This window comes from Oreochromis aureus, linkage group 20 (assembly GCF_013358895.1).
Source record: "Oreochromis aureus strain Israel breed Guangdong linkage group 20, ZZ_aureus, whole genome shotgun sequence".
Taxonomy (NCBI): Eukaryota; Metazoa; Chordata; class Actinopteri; order Cichliformes; family Cichlidae; genus Oreochromis; species Oreochromis aureus.
Window position 1 is genome coordinate 27,375,941 of NC_052961.1, and position 25,552 is coordinate 27,401,492.

The 25,552-nt window shown below is 38.7% G+C and overlaps 1 protein-coding gene across 3 annotated transcripts in view; it reads left to right on the plus strand.

The window, feature by feature from the left end:
• Positions 1–1,446: 1,446 nt before the first annotated feature.
• Positions 1,447–25,552, plus strand: part of cfap74 (cilia and flagella associated protein 74) — a 48,864-nt gene continuing 24,758 nt past the window's right edge. For 2 of the 3 annotated variants that reach the window (XM_031745093.2, XM_031745095.2), the window contains exons 1-21: positions 1,447–1,531; positions 1,968–2,051; positions 2,208–2,286; positions 2,560–2,724; positions 3,570–3,668; positions 3,749–3,853; positions 4,818–4,991; positions 5,281–5,391; positions 6,211–6,313; positions 6,715–6,872; positions 7,058–7,274; positions 7,389–7,553; positions 9,616–9,774; positions 9,947–10,065; positions 18,423–18,489; positions 19,109–19,198; positions 19,552–19,737; positions 20,019–20,139; positions 21,499–21,602; positions 23,067–23,189; positions 23,319–23,440. In XM_031745093.2, coding sequence (XP_031600953.1) covers positions 1,973–2,051; positions 2,208–2,286; positions 2,560–2,724; positions 3,570–3,668; positions 3,749–3,853; positions 4,818–4,991; positions 5,281–5,391; positions 6,211–6,313; positions 6,715–6,872; positions 7,058–7,274; positions 7,389–7,553; positions 9,616–9,774; positions 9,947–10,065; positions 18,423–18,489; positions 19,109–19,198; positions 19,552–19,737; positions 20,019–20,139; positions 21,499–21,602; positions 23,067–23,189; positions 23,319–23,440 — 2,546 coding nt within the window. In that variant the 5' untranslated portion in view covers positions 1,447–1,531; positions 1,968–1,972. The remainder of the gene's footprint in view (positions 1,532–1,967; positions 2,052–2,207; positions 2,287–2,559; positions 2,725–3,569; positions 3,669–3,748; positions 3,854–4,817; positions 4,992–5,280; positions 5,392–6,210; positions 6,314–6,714; positions 6,873–7,057; positions 7,275–7,388; positions 7,554–9,615; positions 9,775–9,946; positions 10,066–18,422; positions 18,490–19,108; positions 19,199–19,551; positions 19,738–20,018; positions 20,140–21,498; positions 21,603–23,066; positions 23,190–23,318; positions 23,441–25,552) is intronic. The other variant, XM_031745094.2, reaches the window with a different exon arrangement.

Sequence of the window (25,552 nt, forward strand, 5' to 3'; positions counted from 1 at the left end):
CCTCACCATGCAGACAAAACAGAAACAATGCTGTTTAAGAGGATAATATATACATCAAATACAAGTTAATGAAGTTGAACTAGTCATTAGTCTCTTTCTGAATCTGGTTAATACATTTTTCCTGAAGTGGGGTTGTTTTTGTTCTATGAGTCCACTTTTCCAAAGTTTTGTAACTCAATTATTTTTCAAGCTCTCTCCATTAGGTGGGTGCTTATATTTATTGTCAACCGCACCATAAAGGTCAACATGGCCAGGGGCTGTGGATTCACTCCACCCTCCTGGCCACCCCTTCTCTTGGAGTTGGACTGTAAGGGCTTTTGATGTGGAAAATGTTAGACTGTCGTACACACTACAGTGCATTTAACAGGACTGCATTTGTTGTATTCCTCATCCATGAACTCCTTCTTTTTCCTGTTAGGCTCCTTTTTTCACCATCATGTATTCTCTCTCTTATCTTTCTGTTTTTCTCCAGCTGATCCATCCTTAATATCGGCTGAGCTCCCTTTTTCTACTGCAGTCACTGTTCTTGCCTTTATCTCAAAAAACAAAACAAAAAAACTCTCCCTCCCATACATCACAGTCACGCATCCTCACACTATTTATTTACCAGGCCTCCTATGGTAATACAACTTATTCCTCTAGGCCTATCACATGACCTCAGTGTGTTATACAGTAAAAACACACATTTCTCCCTCCTCTTGTGAATTCCTCTTCAAAAGTATGATGAGCTTGATGAAAGCTTAATAATGGCAAAAAGAAAAAGAAGCCTTGTGATGGTGCAATAAGCCACCAATCTACTAGAAAATGCATGCCTTTTTCCCATGGGGTTGTGCATGCTTGACAAAAGACTTTGCATAACACAGATTTATCATTCTCTCTGAATCAGCTGAGATATTTTCTGCTCTCTGGCTTCTTGACTGTTGTCAGGCCAGAGGGGAAAAAAACGGTGAATGGCAATGTGCAATGTAAGATAAGATAAGAAAAGATAACCTTTATTAGTCCCACATGTGGGAAATTTGTTTTGTCACAGCAGGAAGTGGACAGTGCAAAAGTTATGAAGCAAAGATTAGAATAAAATAAAATAAGAATAAATACAGTACACAACTGTACAGAATAGAATAAAATAAAATACTATATACAGTAGAATAAAATAGAATAAAATATACAATAAGATAAAAATAGAATAATGTTGTAAGAAAGAAAGAAAGAAAGAAAGTCATTTTAAATACTAAAACCTTTACATTTCATGTTGAATTAAAGTCTTATAATGTCTGTAACAGTTTGCCATGTCATTACCGCACAACGACAGACTTTTTTGGATCATTTCGACAGGTAAATCCATTATAGACGCTGTCGGTGCTATTTTGTCACCAACGGTTAATTTCTGTCGCACCTGGAAGGTTTCAGCGGGCAGTACGACTCCGCCCCTCGCGTCACGTTTCCTTGGAAACACCAGCAAACATGGCTGCTTTGAGAAAAAGTAATGTTGAGAAGCCGTTTTTATAAGAGAAGGAAAGACGAGCTACAAAAGGTAACCGTTTTTTTTATGTATTGTTTTTATCGTAAGAGTGACACAGAGCAAACACGGTATTATTATTATTTTTTGCTTTAGCTGACCCCACTCTCTTGCTTTTCAAGCTAGCTCAACTCGAATAAAAGACACACCAGTTTTCTTTTAGGGTTATTCTTATTGAATGTTATGGTGCTTGGGACAAATGTCACACTGGCACTAAGGAAATGTAACCTAACCTGACTAAGTCGCCAAAAAGAGCCGCTTAAAACTACATTTAAATTTCAGCAATAGTGGCCCATTTCTTTTATATTAATTTATTTTCCTGTTGCGTGAAAGAACTGGCTCTCAGTCATTGAATGAGTTCACCTGGACTTAACAGATTTGCTATGTCTATTATGTGCCGTTATAATTAAGGCTTGCTCAGTAATGTGGTCCTGTGCCCTTCATAAATAAGGTGACATGGAGGTAGAAGACAGGAGAAGTCCCGCAGAGGTGGAGCCTAACAGGTGTGGACAGCTGGATGTCCACCTCAGTCCAGGTGAGGACAGTAAATACCTGATTCTGCTGCTTCATGTAGCTTTCAGAAAAAAAAAAAGCCTTCAAGTCTCACAGATATACATTACTTTATCCATAACTACACCTATATAAAACAGCCTGTTTTAGCTTGAGACTGAGATATGCTCGTTTATTTCAGATGATCCAAGTGATGAAACCTTTAAAGCCGAAGAGTCAGATGTGCCTGCTGATTTGGACTGGTTAGAAGAATTGTCTGAGTGGGTGTTTGCTATTTTTTTGAGAACTATTGGGCAATTAAATCCAAATGCCAGTGTGTTTTGTATTCAAAACCATGGTGCTTGTTTCGGTCAGATATTGTTATACAAAGCAATAAAGTTCAATTTCTGTTTTTTATTCCAGCATCTGTTGAAAGTCTGTTACATCATATACCTCCATACATGAAAGACAGTCTGTGAATAATAGTGTGTATATCTAAGAGTTTGCATCACATAAGGAGCCTTTTCTAAATGTCATTCTGCATCTGCCCCAAGAGAGGATGATGGTGTTGGCGATGGTGACGGTGACCTTGCGGCCATGGCTGACGGTTGTAAGAAGAGGAGTTATGCCGAGACAGCACGGATGTTCAAGCTGAGACGAAACCTCGACCAGCTGGACTGCTTTCACCGACAGAAGGAGCATGACGTGCTGAAAGCCAGGTCTGAACCTGGCACCAACAGACCTCTAGAGCTACAGAAGCTCCTTACCTACATAGATTTTTGTGAGCCTTTCTAGACTCCACACAGACCAGTACCAGTAGAAAAGCTTTTTTTATGAGAATTTAAAAAAAAATACACAGGCTGTTGCCCAGTCTTTTCAAAAATTTTCCCCTGTTTTATTCCACTTTTTTCTGCTCCTGCCCTTTTCACACAAGGCCAATCATATCTGTTCCAATTGATTCGGCAATTTGTGGGAAATGATTTCAGCCGAGGACAGAACATTTCTTATAATGTCCTTTCTCCCCACTTTCCTTCTGTCTTTTTATTTGTCTGGACCATGAGCCATTGAGCACCTGATGAACTGTGATGCAGTTCCATGGAAAATGTCTGTCATCTTCCTTTAGCACAGAGTGTCAGCGGTCAGCGTGGAGTTATACTACAGTCACAGTAAACGTGTGTTTAATGGGAACCTAAATGCACCTATCTTTCAACCAGTCTGCAGACCTTGTCATACCACGTGCCACAATTTTCTTTTTATGACGGTCTTTTGCCACAGCCACAGATTGTTGTGTTGCACACCATTAGACTGCAAAAGGAACATTGGGCAATTCAAAGCTGTTACAGTGTGTGTCCACTCTCAGCTTTCTAATATCTTCATTTGATTACCTTGTTAGGACACAGAATTACCTCCCTGTTGTTGCAGTGGCCTCAAGGAAATCCATTAGCCGGTGCTCTGAACGCATCCTACTTTAACTGCCTTGAAAATGTTCACGTTTTTGGAGTTTCTCTATGTCAGCACTGCAGCTTGTCTTCTTTATCCTGTGTTTTTTTTATTTTTCCTCCAGAGAAAAGCTAAAACTCTGTCAACAGAATATTCAAAGTTTGTTGGAGCAGAGGGATAACTTGGAGAGAGAGATAGAACAACAGAAAGTAACAGACAACAGGTGAGTTTAAAATAAACTGACTGGCCTTTGGTGCTTTTATTTTGACTAATTTTTTTGTCTTTCTGTTTAAAATTTGTCAGCGTGGCTTTGTTTCGACTGCGAGCCCGGCATAAGCACCTATGTCAAAAGCTGCAGAGCGAGGAGGAGCTCGAGGGCCACATCAACATTGAGCTGAAGCAACTAGAGTGAGTCCAAGAGGAAAACAGGTCTTGATCTAAGAGGCATTAGTACTGCTAGAAAAGGCCAGCACCCTTATTTGCCTCAATTGTACCACTGCTTTGACACTGAGAGCAAACACAGAGGGTGGGAGATTATTTTGTTGCAAGAACAGTGTATTTCTGTTTTTTTTTTACAGTTGTCAGCATGTTGCTGTGTTTGGGTGTCTGATAAAGCTTCAAACTCAAAAATGTATTTTTCTAACTGGTCTTCATGGATTGTATTTCAGCACTTCAGTGGTATCCTAGAAAACACACCCACAGCTCTGCAGCCCCTTGTGTTTGTTTGTTTTTTAGTGCACTTTTTAGTCATAAAGCCTGGTTACTCAATACAGTAATAAAGGCTGTAAACAATTTTGCTGTGTGAAAAATCTGTAAGGAATCCTTTTTCATTCTGCTGTTAGGAAGTGTGGGTTTTTCTAGAGGGAAATAACATACTATAATGGTTTCAGTGCAGCTTTAGAAGCTTTTTAAACAGTCATACAGCCAGGTTTAAGCTCGCCTCTCATTTAAACAACATTTATAGGATAAATAAACAATAACAGTTTAGAAATAGGATAGAATAGGAATAGTTCTGGTGTTTCGCAGTGCAAAATCTCTGAGCTGACTATAAGCTTACAGCTTCTAATGAGAGTATTTCAGTCGGTTAAAACAATGTCAGTATGAAATCTCTCAAAACAGTGTGAAACTGTTAAAGTCAAAATTTTGTATGGAAAGTGTCACCTCTTGGTGAAACTGCCATTGAATGAAGAGGGCGTGTTTATAGTTTAAAGCAGAAGGATCAGGGATTTTTAACTGCATGTGTTTTCAGGGCTGACAGCTGGCTGATATTGAGGTGGTAATATTCATCGTATTGACTCTACAGATACTTAGTGTTTTTAGAGTTCTCCCATTCATTTTATTCCATCTGCATGCATTTGTCCTTGCTCCTCAGACTGGAGCTGAGTGAGGTGGAAGTTGAGCTTGGCAGATGCTCCTTGCTCCGGCAGGAGGTGCAGGAAGAGGAGCAGCTCTTCCAGGTTCTTAAAGCCCAGAAGGCAGCAACGAGGCTGCAGCAGGAGAGGGAAGCCAGCCAAAACCTGCAACTCAAGATGAAGAATCTGAGGGAGTATGGAAAACAGCCATATTTACCCTTCTAAAAGCTTTGCTTTTTTCCCTGACTTGTTGTCCTTATTATGCATAGAAAATTGAAAATGATTTGTCATTATCTGAATAACTAAGAGAGATGCGTTGCACATAACTTGAGTGAAATGATTCTTGTAGGCACATTTTGTTCCTGTGTATCCATTATATTTAAAGCATGTGATTATTTTCATCAGAAGCCTCTATCACAAGCCAAAAATAGCCATGTGATGATAACACTCTGTGTGTAAGTGTCTGTGATTCTCTTCTGATAGTAAACAGGCAGCCATGCTAAAGAAAGAGGAGACTGAATGTCAGAGGAAAATCGAAGAGGGCCGAGCGAGCCGCAAAATAGCTGCCAAGTACTTGAAACAGACTGTAAAAAGGTAATCAGCTTTTAAACCAATAAACAGTGTCAGAGGGGTAAAACAAAGATGTGAATTATCTCAGAGGACTCATTGGAGAGCTGGCACGTCCTATTGATCATTCACTCATCCTGGCAAATTGCATTACAAGCAGAGTAGACATGACACTTGAAAGAGCTCAGATTCATACATCATTGATCTAGCTGAAAGGGATCTGAGAAGACAAAAAATCTATTCAAATCTTGATTTTTCTAAAAGTCACTAATTACTCAAGCCATTAGAATCTGTTCTGGTGTATAATAATCCTGCATGATATTTGACAAATGTAAATTTTAGCACAATCTACACCATCAATTGAACCGGTTGTGGAAATGTAGTGAGACCATCATAGGTCCTATTGTATATATTTTTTTTATTTGTTAATGGAAACAAATTCTACACAGAAATAGCTGGTGCCTAGAAAGCTAAAAACTATAAAAACTCCAATAAGCCAATAGTTGACCTTGTGGAAATGCCATTTATATATTATGAACACACAATTTCAGTAAAGGTTATAAAAACTGAACATACAATTGTATTGTATTGTATATTTGTATACTTACAAAATATGCATTTGTCTGTGGCTGAAGATAATCTGAAAATATTTGCTGTTACTTCCAAGTTTTTTCCACCTATAAGTTGACTTGAATTCTGTCCTTTTGTACTACTTACGATGTCACCAGTGTAAATTTGGCTCAACCTCGGGTTTTTAATGCCAGGCAATAATAGCACATTTGCTGTGTTCTCTCTGTGCTGTATTTGACATTTTGCGTGCTTAGTAAGTGTCCCCGTTTCATTCAGGATGCATCAGCAGGAGGCTGAGAGGGAGCGGCAGAACCGGGAGTTACTGGAAAAGAGGTTACAGGCTGTAAAGTCATTGAAAACTAACATAGAAGCAACCCAAGTAAGCAACAGAACAGCATAGCATTATGGTTGTTTCATTAATGATGACATAAAAAAGCCAGGTCTATGTGTTATTATTTTTTTATATTGTTACCGTGCTTTTTGCTTACTATAACATCATTTTAAGTGCCTAAATTAACATTTGCATTATGAATTATTTAGCAATGAAGCTATGAAGTCATAGTGATCCAACTAGGCTCACTTTGATTTGTGTGTGGATATTTACTGTTGACGATGCTTTGTTTTTGTTTATTGCTGTATTTTCTGATTAAACATATGATTCTAGGCAAATTGTGTGTCTTAAGAGAAAATGTCTCATGTCTCTGCCTTCAAACAGTCAGTTCAGTCCTAAAGCTGCATGTGGTCGAGTATAGCTTTATTAGTCTGCCATTGTTTCCTTAGGAGAATTTACAGGTCCAGCAAAGCAGAGCCAGAGCTAACGCCCTGAAGAAAGAGCAGCTACAAAGACAACTGAGAGAATCCCTGCAGGCCCAAGGAATCAACAGTATCAAACATATGTACCAGCAGAAACAACAGCAGGAAACAAAACGTAAAGAAGGGTATGTCCTCTCCTCTACTCTCCTCTACTCTCCTCTACTCTCCTCTCCTATCCTCTCCTCTCCCACACGCATGTCCTCCACTCCCACTCCATGCAGCAACGTGTGGGTGTTTTCTCTCACTGTGTGCTGAGGAATGCATGACCCCATTTCAGGATAATGCAGTGTTGTTGATTTACCCTTCTCAGGGAATTTGAGGAGAGCCAGAAGTCAAAAAGAGTGGAGATTGTTTCAAAAATCCTTCAGGAAGAACAGCTGACGAATAGGAGACAGAGGAAGCCAGCACTGCTACTGGCCAAACCCTCAGCCACTGAGAAGTTTCTATCTCTGAGGAGGGCAAGTGAGAAGATCCCGTACTACCTGGATCCTGTTCCCCCATCAGCTGCTGAGGAGAGAGCCACAATCGTGAGGGGGAATCTAAGATCTGAGATGCCTACTATAAAATGATTGCTTGGAGGGCATTTTGACCAATTTATAATGAATCGTTTGTGTTTGTGTGTGTTTGTATTTGTCCAACAGTTCAGAGATTTCAGTGACACCAGCAGCTCCTCGTCATCCTCAGCTTGCTCTGATGTTGAGGACCTAGAGGGAACTGAGGAAAGCGAGGAGAAAGTGAATCACCAGATCCCTACTGACAGCCTGGCTGAGCCTGAATTCTCCGGGCTGTGGGACCAAAACATCAAGGTTGACTAAAACAACAGGCGACCAAAAGCAAACCTATGCAAGCTGCTAAATTTAAACGGCCATAAATCAAGTACCATTCAGCAGGCACATTAATATCCTAAAGATTGCACTCGAGACTCCTGCTAGTTGGTTGGAGCATGTGCATTAGACTGGAATGGGAATAACTCAGCATGGTCACAGTGAAGCTTGTTTCAGGCAGGTGAAAAGAGACGACATACATCATACACATAAACTCTGTACAAAGAGTCAGCAGTCAGGCCTCAGTGCTGAGGGAACAAGGTAGAGCTCTGTTTTTGAAAACTTGTATTATTTATTTGGGAATAAATAGTAGTTAGTACTAATGGCATTAATAATGATTCTGAAAGCATTAATGTGATTAGTCACATTAGAGAGAACACTGTTTACATTTTAGAAATCAACAGCTAGCCAATTTTTTCCCATTTCTACATAAGCAATTGCGAGGCTTTCCGTCCATCATACTGTAGGTACGTTTGTTTAGACAACAACTACAGCTTAGCTAATATTTTAATATAGAGATCATTTATTTTAATATATATATAAAATAAGTCAAATTGAGTTGTGTTGATCATATCAGCATTGGCCTACAGTGACAATTTTGAGATCGTTCCATGGAAGTTGACAGTAAAGGTGAAAGTTTCTACACTGCCTCACTGACATGGAGATGAGAAGCCTCTGCGTCTAATCTGGCGCCCCACTCTTGACGCTCTTGAAATGTGGGGCGATGGACATCACTTCTCATTGTGCCGGTGCCTGTGAGCCCAGAGCGAGCACAGCGTTGCAGCTCAGAGGTCTGAGCGAGTGACAAGCCAAGTGGAAGTGATCTCTCCTCCTAAAATACAGATCAGACTGACGCCCTCATCAAAGGCTACTTCTCAACACAGCCAGCACAACAGCAGAGCAGAACAATACAACAAAGCTAATGAGATGATTCATGAGGGGGAGAACAGTGATTAAATGTCAACACGTCACTTTGTAGCAAAGTTTTAAAAGCGCTCTACAGTGCAGAATAAAGCATGGACGGAATAAAAATACAAAACGCTGAATAAGGCAGCCTCGTAAACCACACCAATACCATTAGGTATTAATATTTCTCAAAGTATTAGATTTGTATTTTTCTCTTTGACACTAGTATCAAATCCACTATCTTGATCCATAATGATATCTATCCGTTTTCTACCAATTATCTAATTCAGTGTCAGGGGGTTGGGGGAGATGGGTATTATTTATGACATAAAGCTCACACACTATTTTTAGACAACTGTGAAAACATGTAGTAAGTAGGACTCTTGAAAATCAAGTTTTGGTTAGATATGCTTTATAAATCCTCACAGAGCAACTCATTCCCTCCATTTAATCCATCCTTACTAGGAGCAGTGGGCAGTTTCTGTGCAGCCAGTACTCCAGCTGTAAGCATATGGTCAAGGGCACAGTGACAGGAGAATTAACTTAGCATGTTTTTGATGGCGAGAGAAACTGGAGCCAGAGTGCTGCGTACATGCCTGTGCAACTCAATTTAATTTCTGACACTAGAAAAACATGTTTGCTATACGGTATGTTGGATGTGTTAGACCAAGCCTAAAAATGATTTAAACTTCCAACTATTGAATAACAAAAACTCCTTTAGAAAGCTTTTTGAATGATGAAGTTACCTGTTGTTTTATCACGATACAAACTCCTACATGTTCTATTCCAGGAATGTCAAACTCATTTTACATTTTACAAGTGGACAGGACCATGAAACTCCTCTATCTGTTGGTGTAAATAAGTTTAACTACACATTTAATCCTTCAGATAACTTAAAATAAGAAAAAGAAGAGCAATTTCAACAGTAGTTCTCAGTTTTTCTACATGGCAGAGAAATGCTTTTTGTAGTAAATGAAGGAAAATCTGTCAGGATGACTCTGGGTTTAAATTATAAGAAATTATAATCCAGAAAACTTATCTCACTTTTTTACTGTGGATCCATTTGGCTGCAATCTTTGAGTATCTTATAGTAGATTATTTCAAATTAGCAGTTGTTGCTTTGTTTGTGTGGTTACAGAAGATCCCCAATGAGAATGCTACACTGGTGCAAACACAACTGAGGCAAGAAGAACCTCCAATAGCGAGTGGAAAGCTCAATATGACTGCTAAAAGAAATCGTGGAAAAGAGTTAAAAGGGCCCCCATTCATTAGTAAACCAGAGGTCATCCTCTTCAAGGTATGAGGGTTTTTTCAGTCCCAAAACACAAAAATGTATGTCTTTCTTTTATTGTAGGATCTTTACCTTAAAATATAAAGTGCTTTGAGGTAACAGCTGTTGTGATTTGGGGCTATATAAATAAAATTGAATTGAACTGAATTATTGTATTAAATGTTTTGTTCTATTTTAGGACTTTGATGTGGGAAAAATGTACAAGAAGAAAATTGTCCTGACTAATATCAGCTACGCAGTTATTAACTGCAAGTTTCTCGGGGTCTCCCCTCACTTGAAGAACTTTTTCACCGTCAAGTAAGTTTTATGTTTTTGTCGTTGCTAAAGTATTAATTTTAACAGCTATAACAGTAAACAAAGGAAGACCTAAAATATTTGTTTTAGGCAACAATTCTAGGAAAATCTTTCTAAAATTCTCAATAGGCAATATTACCATATTGAGGTTGATTCAGGAAGAGCCAATTACTCCAGCTCTACGAATCATGACAGACAAAGTAAATGTCTCTGAAGGGAAAACCAACATAGCATAGCATCAAGCAGCCCACTAGAACCCCTACTGAATCCCAGCTGAGGACAAAATGGATATATTTATCTCATAGAGATGAGAGAGACACCAGGGGGGAAAAAAACTCTATTAACGCAGCGGTGTTGCTTCATGGTTGTGCTCGTTTGCGGGTTAAAGTATTGAAGTGGTCGGGAAATCTGGTTTCAGACATACATCTCATAGTGTGGCACCAGAAATGGATAAAATTCCAGAAATCAAACATTAAAGGTCTGTTGTGATAAACTCCCATATGTATTAAATCGCTTCAGTTGTCACATTGAAACATCTGGTCGTGCATCACTATTTAGGAACCACTTCTTGTCATTTTTTAAAGACGATGTGGAGTGGTCGTGAAAGAAAAGCCTGTCCTCCCACATATGGACGCCAGCTTGGATCACCACGCTCACAGCTCCTCTTATGAGGCTCAGCTACATGAGTCAGTCCATGTCTCTTCTATCTCCTCTCTATCAGCCTGCCAGCAGCCCACAGGCCGAGCAGAGATGCATTGTTCTCCAGGTCACTCACTGTGTATCACTTTCCCATCAGCTCTCCCATGGCTTGATGTGGTTTCTTCATCTCTTTTCTTTCTGCCTGACTGAGTTGAAGAGTCTCGCAGGCTACAGCAGGGTCAGCTCGAACACTACGTAGAGCTTTAGCGCAGGACCACTTGTCTGAACGTATCACCTTCTACATGCGAGTTCTCAATTGCAAACTCACATGTACAAAATGCACTTAAATACCAAATGGGTAAATGCACGCATACTGCATACGACTCATAACACCCACTTCTTTTCTAGTATCTACCTTTTATTCGAGAGAAATGGTAAATGGCCTGTATTTGTATAGCGCTTTTCTAGTCCCTAAGGACCCCAAAGCGCTTTACACAACCAGTCATCCACCCATTCACGCACACATTCACACACTGGTGATGGCAAGCTACATTGTAGCCACAGCCACCCTGGGGCGCACTGACAGAGGCGAGGCTGCCGGACACTGGCGCCACCGGGCCCTCTGACCACCACCAGTAGGCAATGGGTGAAGTGTCTTGCCCAAGGACACAACGACCGGCGAACTCCCAACTCTTGAGCCACGATCGCCCCAGTAAAGTTGGTCGGCGCTTTGATTTTACTTGTAGGTGCCCATATTGTAGTTTCACATTAGTGTCACATTTGCAGACATCAGATTAGTTCTACATCACTAAAATAATAAATGCTGCACCTGCTTTTCGTTCATTTTAATCACAATAAAAAAAATGAGAATGTGTGAAAATTTACAATTTCTAAATTGTAGCACAAAGCTCTAGTCAGTCCAGTACATTCAGGCTTTCTGTTAATACAGCCTTACAAGGTCTGATATGCTCTATTGCTCATGGTGGCTAACCTCCCATTAACCGTCACGATACTACATGTCATGCTGTTGGATGTCCATCCCACAGATCCTGGACATTTTAATCACTTGATGGCTCATTAAAATTGTTACAGGAAGACAGCTGAAAATCTGAAATAACCAGATGGTAAGCAATCCGCATAGCAACCTATTGTATAAAGTGAGGAAAATGTATTCAGGCATATGCAGAGCAATAATAATACAAGCTCTCAAGGTTTAAAAAAAATATCAGTTAAAGTCATTTCTCTGTAACTTCACAGCTGTTTGGTGTTGTTTTTTGTGGTTTTACAAATAGAAGAGTGCCATGTGGTTATAGCAACAACTGGGTTCAGTGAAGATCCAAACCTGTGTTTACATACTCGGAAAGCCCTGCATCAGGATTTGATGGTTGATGTTTGCAAAATAATCTTTGAATCAGTAAAGGGTAAATAAATGCTCTTTACATTTTTCTAATTCCAAAACTATATTTTAAAAATTCAACTAAATAAAATAAATGTCAAGCTAGAAAGTGAGTAAAAGTATAAATCTTATATCATGGCCAGAGTTTCAGCAAAACACTAAAAATACTTGGAGTGAAGCTCTTTATGAATTCACTCATTCAAATGTTACCCCTAAAACTATGATTCAGGAATAATCATAGTTTTATAAATGTTATCATACCCTGATCATCCGCGACATTATGACCACTGACAGTAAGTAACACTGATGATCTCTTCATCATGGCACCTATTAGTCGGTGAAATATAGTTTGTCCAGCGAACCCATATGGAAAAGAAATAGGAAAAACTTATAAAAGACTTGCATCAGCTTTACCTTGCTTCATATAGTGAATCATATAAGGCTTATATGATTTACTCATGAAAGTGGACACTTTCTCATTACTTTCATATTGTTTTAGGAAGTATCCAAAACATACAAGTTTCATTTATATAGTTTTTCAAGGGACCTTATATCTGTTTTCACTCTTGTTTGCTTTTCATACAAGTTTCACACAAGACATATACAAACTTTATAAGATTTATATATATCTTGTCCTCAAAGTTCATGTGTTAGAAGCAGGAAAAATGGACAAGTTTAAGGATTTGAGGGAGTTTGACAAGGGCCAAATTGTGCTGGATAAATGACTGGGTCAGAGCATCTCCAAAACTACTCTTGTGGGGTGTTTCTGCACTTCAGTGGTCAGTATCTAACAAAAGTGGTCCGAGGAAGAAACAGCGGTGAGCCACTGACAGGGTTATGAGAGGCCAAGGCTCGCTGATGCAATGAGGAGTGAGCTCGTGTGGTCCGATCTAACAGACAAGCTACTGAAGGCCAAATTGCCAAAAGAAATTAATGGTGGTTCTGATAGAGAAGTGTCACAATACACTTGCATCACACTTTGTTGTCTGTGGGGCTGCAAGCTACGGACCAGTCAGGGTGTCCTGTTTACTGCTTAAAGCACCAACAAAATGTTTAATATCATGTTGACATGGTACTACTGTAAATTGTAAACACCCTGTCACTGTATTTATCAGAATCACAAACTGCACCAGGATCATATGCAAAACAGCTTAGAAAAAAAATGCTAAGTGGTGTCAGAAATCCTCGGTTTTACAAACTGAGTCACGCTCATACATCCTGACGAATGAATGCACCTGTTATACACCCTCCCTGTATTTTTCAGTGCCTGTTGTGTGTAATTATTCACACATGAAACCACACAGTATTGAGATCAGTCGTGACAACTGAAAAATCATCATGGCTCACCCAGCTAAAAACATTAGCACAGCTAGAGAGAGAGAGAACCATGAACCAGGAACACACTAGACTTTTTCACACCAGCCCATGGTTCCCTGTACGCCCCCTGAATTTCTAAAATTGGCTTCCTTTCCCCCGACACCCCCTGCCCAGCGTAGGTGCATTTGTGCCACAGTGGGCTCTGCTGTATCTTTTCACTACTGGTGCAAAAACCACAACAGCCTGGGTTTGCCACATTTGGTGAAAAGCCAGTGCATAGAAGTTGTGTTTTTGCAGTTAGTGCCACATCCTAGCATGTTACTGCAAATGACTGGCTTAGAGGAAGACACCCCTCTGTGGCGTGTATGTTCCTGAGATCAGTTGTGAGAGAAAGCCGTGGACTGTAGTAGAAATGGTGGTACTCGACAGATACTGAGGGTGTGATCACACCTACGGTTTGTTTCATTTGGTTCAGTCGTTTAGAAGTTTGTTACTAACAAAACTATTCACAGAGATGACAAAGTAAAAGAGGACCCTTTAAGCCCAACTGCAATTACATTTAATGTCGAGATTTCCTCAATCCTGATGAACCCAGTCTGATAAAAACACTATAAACCATATCAAACCTAAACTGAAATTTGGTCTATTTAAACCAAAAACTGCCATAAATACAGAGACAACATTATCACTTGCACTGCTAATTAATAAGCCGTTCAAAAGGGGCTGCTTTATATGTCACTTGACCTTTTCTTCCCAATTTAGACTTTCAAACTGTCTTTAATAAAAACCTAAAGTCTCATTTACACTGCATTGTAATGGATTTAACTATACTTTTGTTTAACTGTATTTTGTTTGTTTGTTTGTTTGTTTTTGCTTTTGTTTTTGGTACCAAGAGAAGTTAACAAGAGATCTGAGCCATTACAAAAAGGTGACCTGAAAACACAGAAGATGACTGATTGGTAACTGAAATTTTCAATGGTCACAAAGGGCTCTGTGACATTTGATATCAGACTCTTGTTCTCTTCCTTTTTCTGAAGCACAGTTTGCCATCATGCTGTTTAGGAGGCACATGTGCAGCTTTGTCTTCTATCTTCTGTGGAAAGAACAAAAAGGAAAAGCAAAAATGTGAGCAAGTCCAGATGAGCCAAATTGGGCTTTCCCATGCCATAAAACATTAGCCTTAATTCTCTTGTGCCTATTATCATGCAGCATCATACAATCAGAGCTATCATTCAGAGTGAGAGTGAAAGTTATTACACAGGAAAAATAGGATCCTACCGCAGTAAGATCAAATTCAGCGCAGTCCTGGTCCATCCAGGCTTAAAATTGATTCAGATTTTCTAAAAAACAAAAAAAAGATGATCCAAGAAAAAAATCCTGGCTGTCTGAGAAAAACCCTTAATAAATGAGCTTTGCTTAATATATGTTATATGTTCTCTTTGGTGTAGTCAGTGTTATTCTCTTGCATTTTGTTTCTATAAAATATGGTCCTTTGTGGCTTTGGTTTGGTTTCATTTGTTTTTTTGTTACTATATTTGCACTTAACATTAGCTCTCAACATACCACAGTTGACTGACATTAACACTCGCTAACAGACTGCAGCCAGAGACACAACACAGAAGGACTAACATAGAATCCTGTTAACAAGTAATTAATCAGTCCTGCTGTCAACGCAGGCTACCGAAAGCATATTTTTATACTTCAGCCTAGTTTTCTCTCTTTTACACACACAGTATATACATGTATAGGAGCAGCTGTGGCTCTAAGATGTGCTGCTCAGACTTCTGTGTAGACATGGCTGTGTATTTTAGGCACACTGTGAGGTTAGAGTTAGACCTGTGCATAGTCAGCAGTACTTACCTTTGAGCAAATGCTAATAAAGTCTAAACTAACCTGCTGATGGTAAGCAAGCAAGTAGCAGAAATGTCTAATTTGCAGAAGTTAAGGTTTGTTTTGGTCATAGTATTTAATTGTGGCCTGGGGATGGCACTGGAAAAGTTACTGAATCAGAGAGCCAACTCATTAGAGACATCCTGCTGTGACAAAAAATGTCTGTGGACTTAATGGCAAATCCAATGGTTCTGGAGACAGTTTCTCGGAAGCAAAAACTAGTCCTACACCCACTATCACCCATAAATGTCAAATGTATGGTGACAGGGGGTGTGGAAAGTCACAAAAGTCAGTAGGTTTTATCTTTTAAGGACACTTAAATGTTTGTGTGCAAGAACAAAGTTTATAGAATTCTGTCAGTGTCAGTCGAACACTAACGTAGAGTCTTTCTTATATTTAAACTCAAACTTCGAGTTTCACCTGCTCTTCTAAAGGGCTCTATCACCCGTTTGATTTCTCTAAAAGATTTTTTCACACTGTATAATAGAAGATCCTTTGACAGCCTCATGTATTATGCTTGTATCCAATTGAAACCATCAAGTTGACAAAGTTAGTTTCGTCTTCTCAACTGCCTGAAAACTGTCAAAGTTCATTTCACTGACTGACATGAGAAAACCACACTGCACTTTACTGAGTCTGTTGTTTTATTCATCGCCCTCTTGGTAGTCTGTCTGTGTCTGTCCATTTAAAAACATCCAAATATGAGCATCAGTCAGCGCTGCAGTTAGACTTAAATTCTGTGACAGGCCCATATTTATTTCAGCCATCTGCCTGAGTGTCTGTTCAAGCAGTTTCACTTTGGTTTCTGATAGATTAAAAAAGTATAACCTGCCTAAAGATTTGGATAGTCAGCCTTAAAAGTTGCTGCTTTTATATGTTGTCTAAAACTGTGAAAAGATTTGTGCATTATTGTACTTTGTAGCCACCTGATTTAAAGAGAACCACATCTCACTTCAGAACAATTAGCACGAGAGCAAGATTATTCAAGTGCTACTGACACACATGAGACAGAGTTTTCATGCTTCTCAGTAGATTGCTTTCAGAAGTGGTTGAGTGTGACTATGAGGGTGTTTTAGCTATGCTGAACTGAATTATGGACAGAGAGTCCTTATTGATTTACTATAGTAGAAGCCAATGAGGACAAGAATGTATAATTTAACCGAGAGTATAGTCAGTACTACTGTATAACAAAGCTTCACCACCTCAGTCCTCTTCAGTAGATATTAAAGGATAAAAACTGTACAGTATGGCCTCATTTGAAGCGATTTATATAGGGCTGTAGCAGGCTTTTTCAAAGACCGCCTCATTCAGAATTTAATCCCAAGTGAACTGTTCTATTTTCCTTCATATCCCTTCATACCAACTGTCTTGAAGCTAGGAAGAATAGCACCAATAAAGTAGGAAATCTGACCAGGGAAAAAAAAAAGATGAATGTGCAATGTGACATTTACTACCAGATTTACTCAGGTGGAGTTCTTTCATAGATTTCCAGATCACAGTGGTGAGCTGGATGGCAGCTTCAGCCAGGCTGCTCCAAGTTTTTTACCTGGCAACTGGACCAACAACTTCAAACAACTGCCTTAAGCTAAACTGAGTGTCCCTTTGCTCACTGGAGTTGATGATAGTGCATATTATTATACTGTGGTTATAGGTTGTTTGTCGTTTAACTGTATATTTTTTGTGTAGTATTTTTGACGTGTGTGTGTGAGACAGTTGAAAACAAAATCCTCCTATCCTACAAAGAAAAAACACAGATGTTGTCTTTTTAGTTCATCAAATAGAAGCTGAAGGGCTCGAATCCTTATGTTTCTTATTCACGAAGCAATGCAACAACCAAAACAACATGAACATATTTTGCAAAAAACAAAATATGAAAACAGTAACGGCACATGAAATTTGCTATGAAAACTAGAAGCTCAACATAAGCTTATTTCCATATTCTTTTCTTATTGTTTTGGGTCTGTATTCCTCGTGTCAACAGAAAGAAAGCTGTAATATTCATTCTGCTTCTTCACAGAGTTTTAAAAAAATGGATTTGAGGCAGAGGGAGTAAAACTTGTATGAATCTCTTCAGAGACTCGGCTCTTCTCTTTTCAGACAAAGACGTTAACTTGGCACCAAGGTGCTCTCATCTACAAACAAAAATCCAGCTACGTCTTTAAATATAGATTAAAGTTTACTATCACAGCAACAGGATCATAGTATTTTTAAAGCCCAACAACAATTAGTTTAGGATCTGGTATATATTCTGTAACTGTAGCTGACTCCTAATTATGCTCATAGTTGCACGGTTCTAACTTTTTGTTTATTTATTGAATTTTGAGAATTCGCCTTGCTTCCCTGGCCGCCTGCCTGCTATATTTATATTGATCGGGCCTGTTCTCGTGTCTCTCAAAGGGCAGCAAGTTATCAAGCTCCTCGGGGCAGCATTAGGGTTTGTGCGAACATTTGCTGTGAGATACACATGTTGGTTTGAAATAGCTCACAGTCCTCATGTTTGTTTTCTTATTTGGAAATAGAATTTTTACTTACTTGTATGATTTCCCCTGCAATATAATAAGAATTAACTGCTATATTTAGTCTAACCATGGATTCCACATTACATGGTTTCATATAGAATAGTAGATTTTTGTTTCACTTTGATTTCTTTGGCTTGTCAAGTGAGCATCAGGTTTACTTTTGACATTAGCTTATTCATTTTAGTTTAGTATTTTATTTAGAGCTGCTAATCATTTGTTGAAAACAGCAAATTTGCTGTACTATATTATTGCTGTCATACTCAGCCAGTCACAACAGATGGCTGCCCCTACCTGAGCCTTGTTCTGCTGGAGGTTTCTTCCTGTTAAAAGGGAGTTTTTCTTTCTCACTGTTGCCAAGTGCTTGCTCAAAGGGAGCCATTTGATTGTTGGGGTATTCTCTGTATCATTATAGGGATTTTACCTTCAAGGCAAATGCTGTTATACTTCAAATTTTGTTGCTAATCATACACTTCTTTATACCCCTACCAGTGCTTTGCATTAAACAGTAATATCCAATATCATGTTGTAATGTGATTCACTTTTTAAGCTGTGATCAAGAAATGAAAATGATCTTCAACTTTCTGGCATTTGTGTTTCAGCTTCCAGCCTCCTACTTTGTTATCCACCGGGATGTCATTTGACATGCAGGCCATTTTCCAGCCAATGGTTTGTAGCATCACCACTGCCTTTAAACATCTATACTTATTTTTTTCTTTAATCTTTATTTTCATCAAAAACTATTTCAGTGGTTATCACCTCTTTTTGAGATTATAACAGTGTAAAACAGACAAAAAAAAATGACAAAAGTTTATTATGTGTTTGTTTTTAACTTTTGAAATCATACTTACTGTACAAATACTCAAGTATAGGGATGAAATGAAGTATTTCTCTGAAGATTAATTGTGTGGTATCTTCCCTGTTTTATCACATGGAATAACTTAAACACAACATGCTAAATAATGAGCCTTTTACAGCAGGTGGATATTTTTTGCTTGCCAAAGTAGCTTCATCCCGATTTGCCATACACGTAATGGCGTGAGGTTGTTAATTATCCTTTCATCTTTCCTGCAGAAGTGTTCTCTGTAAGTGTCTTTCTCAAAATGTTGTGTTCTTCCTTCAAGATGAGTCATCTTATTTAAGATTTGGTTCCACATCCTTTGCAGCAAACAACTCATACAACTCCTCCACTGCCCCACTCTTTGTTTTAGCATCAAATTTTCTGCGCTTGATCAAACATGAAGCCTTTGTTTTTGCTTACCTCAAAATCATTATCTGATCTCTGCAGATCAACGAGGACTTGGAAGGAGAGCTCCAGTTTGCATCAGCTCTGGGTCCCTTCTTTGTGCCCATCAGATGCACTGTAAAGAAATGTATTGTGAGTAGTTGCTATAGCCAAAGTTTTAGGTAATTACAGATAACTGCTAATTCTGATTTCATAAGCTTGTGTCTTGTAGATATTTTGTGATGTGGATTTTTTGTCCAGTATTGCTGTAGCTTTTTACCCTTATAAATTAGTAATAATAATTATTTAGGAAAATGAATTTTTAGCTAAACGAATCACACTGCACGGTCACACCACAGAAAACAACACTGACTGCCTTTTTATTTTTGCTCATTGTCTTATTTAATCAGCTTTCTGTGAATTAATGTATGTAAAACTATGTACTTTGCCTGGCAGCTGTTCACTGACATTGCTAATTACAGGATGTGACTATACTCTTTCTCTAGCTGGAGGTTGACAGCCAGTTCATTGACTTTGGTTCGCACGTCGTGGGCCAGACTATTTCACGGACCATCACACTGACCAACAAGGGTGCACTGGCCACGCATTTCAGCCTGGACAGCTCCACATGTCTCAGTCCAGAAACGAGCTACGTCCAGATGCCACCACAGGTCTCTGCCAACACATACGAGGTCAGCTATTTATGTGGACTGTAAGAGTTAATGTTTCTTGGATACCCTAAAGGAGAAACAGCTAATAAAAAAGTAAATTGTTCCTGCTTTTTTTCCATGTATATTATACTGCTATTTTGTCTGTAGATTGAACAAGCAAAAGATTATGAAACCACTGAACAAAATTGGCATTCATTATTTTCACATGAGAGAATTCCAAAGCTTCTGTCTCAGGATTCCCATACCAGATATTATGGGTAAAAATAAATGAATATATTTGCTTGTTTGTTTGTCTGAAAAAGGCATCCAGTCAAAACACAGCAACTAACAACCAAAACAGCCCTGAATCCATTGATGCTGAAGATGTCCAATCAAAGCTACAGAGTCAGGAGCTCTCTGCAGGAGAACAGCAAGAACAATCAGGTAAAATATGGACACACACATGACATGATTATCCATCACAGTTTGTGTCCTGAACTAGAAAAACTGAAATCTAAACTACAATACATAATAGCATGAATTCAAAACTGGGCACTCTGTCTTTCTTTTCCCAAATGATCGTCAGTTTGTTTTCCTCATGACAAACACAGGACATGCACAAATACCAGAATAGCAGTTTTTGATTCTTTGAGTAAAAAGTACCCCAACGTTGACTGGAGAGACTGTAATGATTAGTTAATTTGGTTAATTTGTGCTCTAGTCCAGCTTTTTGGTGATAAAATTTCCCATAGTCTTATAATCAGCTCATTTTTTTGTCTAATGCATTTGTTTATGTTCTTATTATTATGTCCTTACATAAAGTATTCAGATTCTGATTATTAGCCACAGCGTTAGGCTAATTTGTATTTTGTACTGTTTTCACCAGGTATTAGCATGCTAACGTGCTAAACTAAGATGGTGAACCAGGTCAAATCAGCATATTGTATTCTGTCATTAGCATGCTGTGCAAACACAGCACCACCTTGGTGAGTAGTTTGGGTAGTGATTATAATATGTGGGAGACAGAGAGACGGTGTTACCCTGAAACAGTCTCTGGAAGGAAAATGAGGACTGACAACATCTCCCCGTGGTAGATGAGTTTTTTTTCCCTCTGTCTCGCTATTCCTGTTAGGACATTGGGTCCTTGTAAGAATGAAAATAAAAGAACACACACACACAAAACGGAGGGTTCACCTTGCTCTTACAGCTGGTGGCAACAAGGCATCTTCTCTTTCGTGTTCTCGCGGATCTGAAGTCTACATCACTGCACTCAGCACTTCCTGCTGCTGATGCTTTGATAAGCTGCTCAGTCTTTTGCCTCTGCTCTGCTGGCTTTCTAAATTCTGTGTTGAAGTGGCTCCGACTCTGTTTCTTTATTTTATCTCTATTGTCGAGAAAGGCTCCCGGATGTTGGACCAATTTTGAGGCTGTTGATGTTCCTTTCTGAAGCTGACTGTAGTACATTTTGTCCAATATGTTTTCTGTGTCACAGATTAGTAAATAAAGGTCAGATTGCAGATTGGCATAAAAATGTTCCACACATGTCCAAGAGGAAAAACTGTGTTATTTGTCAGAGGGCCTATTTGTCTGGATTTAAATGATATTTCAAATTTGCCTGCAGCATACACTAAAAATACTGCTACAATGAGGCCAAGTATTACTTCTTCTTACCTATCACTTATTACTCTGCTCTTTTCATCAACCAATTATAGGTTCACCATTATTTTTTTAGTGTTAGTCCATACAAGGTGCCCACTTAGAGTAACTGCTTGCATTTGTGACTTTTATCTGTGTGTATGGCAGTGTCAGAGGGTGCGAAAACTGTTCCTGAGGCTTGTCTTTCATCTGATTTGGACAATCAGACAGACCAGACCCCCTCAGACTCCAGTGACATAAAACTAAGAGATGTAAGTATTCGGTCCTACTTCAAAAACTTGCTCATTTCTTATGTTAATGCTACTGTTTTTAGATTGATGAGTAATGTTTTATGGTAAGATTAAAACGAAAACCAAGTTGTAGCCCTAGTTGCTTTTGTTTATACATCTGATGTAACACAGTAGTAATGTTAGACAGTATGAACATCAAAGAGCTTTTAACCTTTAAAAATCATCAGGACCCAATATTCTAAAGTATCCTTTTATATATTAAATATCCAGAAATAACATAGACTGGAAAATGCATAGACTTCTGTTAAGTAAGGTAACTATACAGAGTTTTGCATAGTCATACCCCAAAAGCTAGTTACGAGGTTGCAAGAAGCCTGGTCTTTTGTGATGAAACACATTTTACCTGGGCTAGTTGCAGCTATACATTAATATTTATAGTCTGGTATACAAGTGTTGCTAGTAGTAGTACTGTTATGTAGTCTAGCTTTGGTGTTTCTGTGGTTTCATAGAAAAAGCCCTCAGCTATTCTATGAAATAGTTTTTCAATATGTTGTTTTTTGAGATTCAGTAAACAACATATTGAATATTTGACTACTCTTAGGAAGATAAAACCAGACTTGAGGATGGTCTTGTAGGAAGAAAGTACAGCATGTCTATTCTAATAGCGACAGGCTGAATTAAATTAAAGTATTGACTCAAGGGTGAGGTTAGAGGTTGGGCTGTGAGTCAGTCAAAAATGGTCCATCTTCTTAGGAGCATGAACCTTCTTCTTGTCAAATCATAAAGGGACTGCGTTTTTATAGCTGAGGTGCCAGAAATCTGCCCAGATTCTGAAAAATTTTGAGTGGAAAGTCGACATTCTGTCACTATTGTGTGTCGTTGAAAGACTCTGCTTCTCTGTTTTGTTTTTAGCAATGATGCTGTGTGTGCCTTGTGGCCCATGTGAAATTCTAGACTTTTTCAGGGTTCATTACGTCTCTCTGGTGGGGGGCTAATGGTGCATCACCTCTCCCTCTGCTATTACTGCGACTGTGTGTGTTGCGTGCGCCTGCATGCCCTCGGCTCGATTGTTGTCATTTTGACTGATATTTTCACATTGTGTGGTTGAAGGCTGGTGTCTTAAATGGCAGATTATCCATCAAACTATCATCATGCCACAGTACTGAGGCACTTGCTGCATCAATGGTTTATTACTCCTTTTCGTTTATTATTCTCTCACCACCTTGACAGTTTGCCTTTCACTGTATGTACACGAGTATATGCCTGCATACCTTTTAATGTTACATAACTGCACCACAGCTTTCACTTTCTCCTTCATGTATAGGAATACCTTTGTTTCATCAGGTAAAACTAAACTGTGTGCTCAGCAAAACTATGTACAGTAATGTTTAGCAAAACTCCTTTTTTTTGTCAGTGTAAAGATGTGTAACTACACATTTAATGTAAGAGAAGTTCAGTATCAACAGTATGTCTGTCCATGTTCAGGTGCGCGGGGGAGAGATCGGGCCATTTGAAAGTGTCAAACTGGAAATTATTTTCACCCCAACCATTCCAGGAGAGACCAGACTGGACTTCTCCATCAAATTCTCTGATAAAACCAGCAAACCAGTAAGAAACAGCTTGTTTTTAATCTTGTGAATGTCTCAGGGAGCAGACACATTTTTAGTTTACAAAGCCTTAGAGTGAATAAATCAAATGATATGTTTAGTGCATGTGACTGAGGACTCATTCAAACAGATACCCATCCATGTGAGAGGTGTGGCAGTCAGCATGCCTGTATGGGTACTTCAGCCCAGCATTGACCTAAAGATCTGCATGTTTGACCGCCTTTATCAGGACACCATCATGGTCCAAAGCAGGTAAGTCCCAGAGCCTGAGATGGTTGTAAACCTTCTAATGTGGTCAAGCTGATGTCCAGCTGTTTCAAATTTAGAAGGAGCTCTTTACTTTGTTTCAGAAGGTCTACACATCAACCTCTTATGCACAAGTGACAGTTTATTACATATTGTTCAATGCTTACACAATGTAGTGGTCTTTTACACTAAGTATTGGAACAAAGTGTATAAAGCCTTTCGTTATCACTAGTTTCCAAGGTGATTAGCATCTGAAGTTAAAACACTGGCCAATTCAGAATTCATTGGATTTACATTACATCTTAGTTCTACGTGTATTTGTTTAAAAAAAAAAAAAAAAAGGTAAAAAAAACAAATATTTTGTTTTTACATTTTTTTCCTGACCTCGGCAAAAGAAAATAACTTAGTGTTAGCTACAACTTGCCCCACTCTCTTTAGAGTTTGTAAGAATTAACAAGGAAATGTTATAGAGTAGTTTCATAACTGAATGCATTTTTTTAAAAAGGTAAATAATGTTCAGTTAAGTATAGGACATCTCAAATAATTTTGTATCTGAGAGATTTAATGTTTATAGAAAACTAAAGCGCCCTTGTATCCATATCTTTGTAATAATCATCAGCATTATGTGCGATTTTGCTAACAAGGCATGCTATTCTGCATGACCAATGACAGCAGTCTCAAGAAAAGTTAAGTGTAACAGAGTTGTGAAGCTGACCTCAGTGTGGGATAAACAATGGCTTTTACCCCTCAGTCATAAAAGGCTGGTGTGTGTGTGTGTGTGTGTGTGTGTGTGTGTGTGCGTGCGTGCGTGCGTGCGTGCGTGCGTGTGTGTGTGTGTGTGTAATACTAGTTTAAGTCTTTAGGACATTTTAATTGCATGAGAGTAAAACCTAAACACTGTGTGAAGAGTGTATAACAATAATATGACAGATTTAGACATGCCATGGTAATATGACAATATAAGGTACCTGTCTCCGGGTAAAGTGCAATATGAAACAACTTAGTACCATGTTTATATGCATGTCAGTTAAGAGTGTTATTATAATAGCCACTTTTGCAGACATTTTACCAATGCAACATTATGCAACAGATGGCCTGTTAAAGCATCTTCATCACAATAAAATGTCTAATTTGGTAGAAAGAACTATATAGATAGCCATGACTGAATATAGCAGGGAAACAGATTATACTCTGTTCCAGTATGTGATGGAAAAATACTGCTTAAGGCTTGTTTAACATTATGGTGGCATTTAATATATAGAAAACACAGATCTTTCCCTCTTTCTTTAGACATTTTTCAAATATACGACCAGACTGATAAAAAAAAAGCAAGTGGAATTTATCTTTTTGAAAGTCAGAGGATGCACTAAAAGCATATGAGAACATATAACCACATAGCTGTCTTTGTAAGAGCTGTGCCAGGTCAGTGTGATGTGAACCAATGCTTTTCTCTGTAATGCAGCATATTTCTGTGAAAATTGCCTAATGCACCGCCGGTAGACATGTGTTTCTAGGAAACAAGTCATGCAAAAAGAAGTACACTGCCCGGGTTTACAAAAACAGCATAACTTCAGTAAATTCATGAACACCAAATCCTAAAAAGTGGTTGTCCCCTCAGTGTTTTACAAAATACATACAAGAGTGAGGGCAGCAGGGTAATGATTTTTACAAAATAACCCTTTCATCCACCCAGCCCATATAAGTCTCTTAACTGTTGCCTATATTATTAGAATATTATTTTAACTGAAGGAATGAAATGCATTTTAAAGTTTTTGTTTTTAACAAGATATACGAAACCCTCAACCTAGAAATGAGTGGTGCATGTCATATTCCCATTTTATTTGTTGCTATGCTCAGAAACATCCTTGAAATAGAGTTTGGAAAGTGGCGTGGACTGCTGATGTAGCATGCTGGCTTATCTGCTGAATGCACTACTAAAACTCCCTCATATACTCAGTCTCTGCCAAAACAGACATTTTCACAGCAAAACGGCTCAAGGAAATCCCTTAAAATTGACAGGGCCCGCTTACTTTTCAGTCCAACATCAAACTCTCCGCCTAACTACGCTTACAGCCAAGTAGCGCTTTGAGACATTTAACAATTCAACGCGTGGATGAA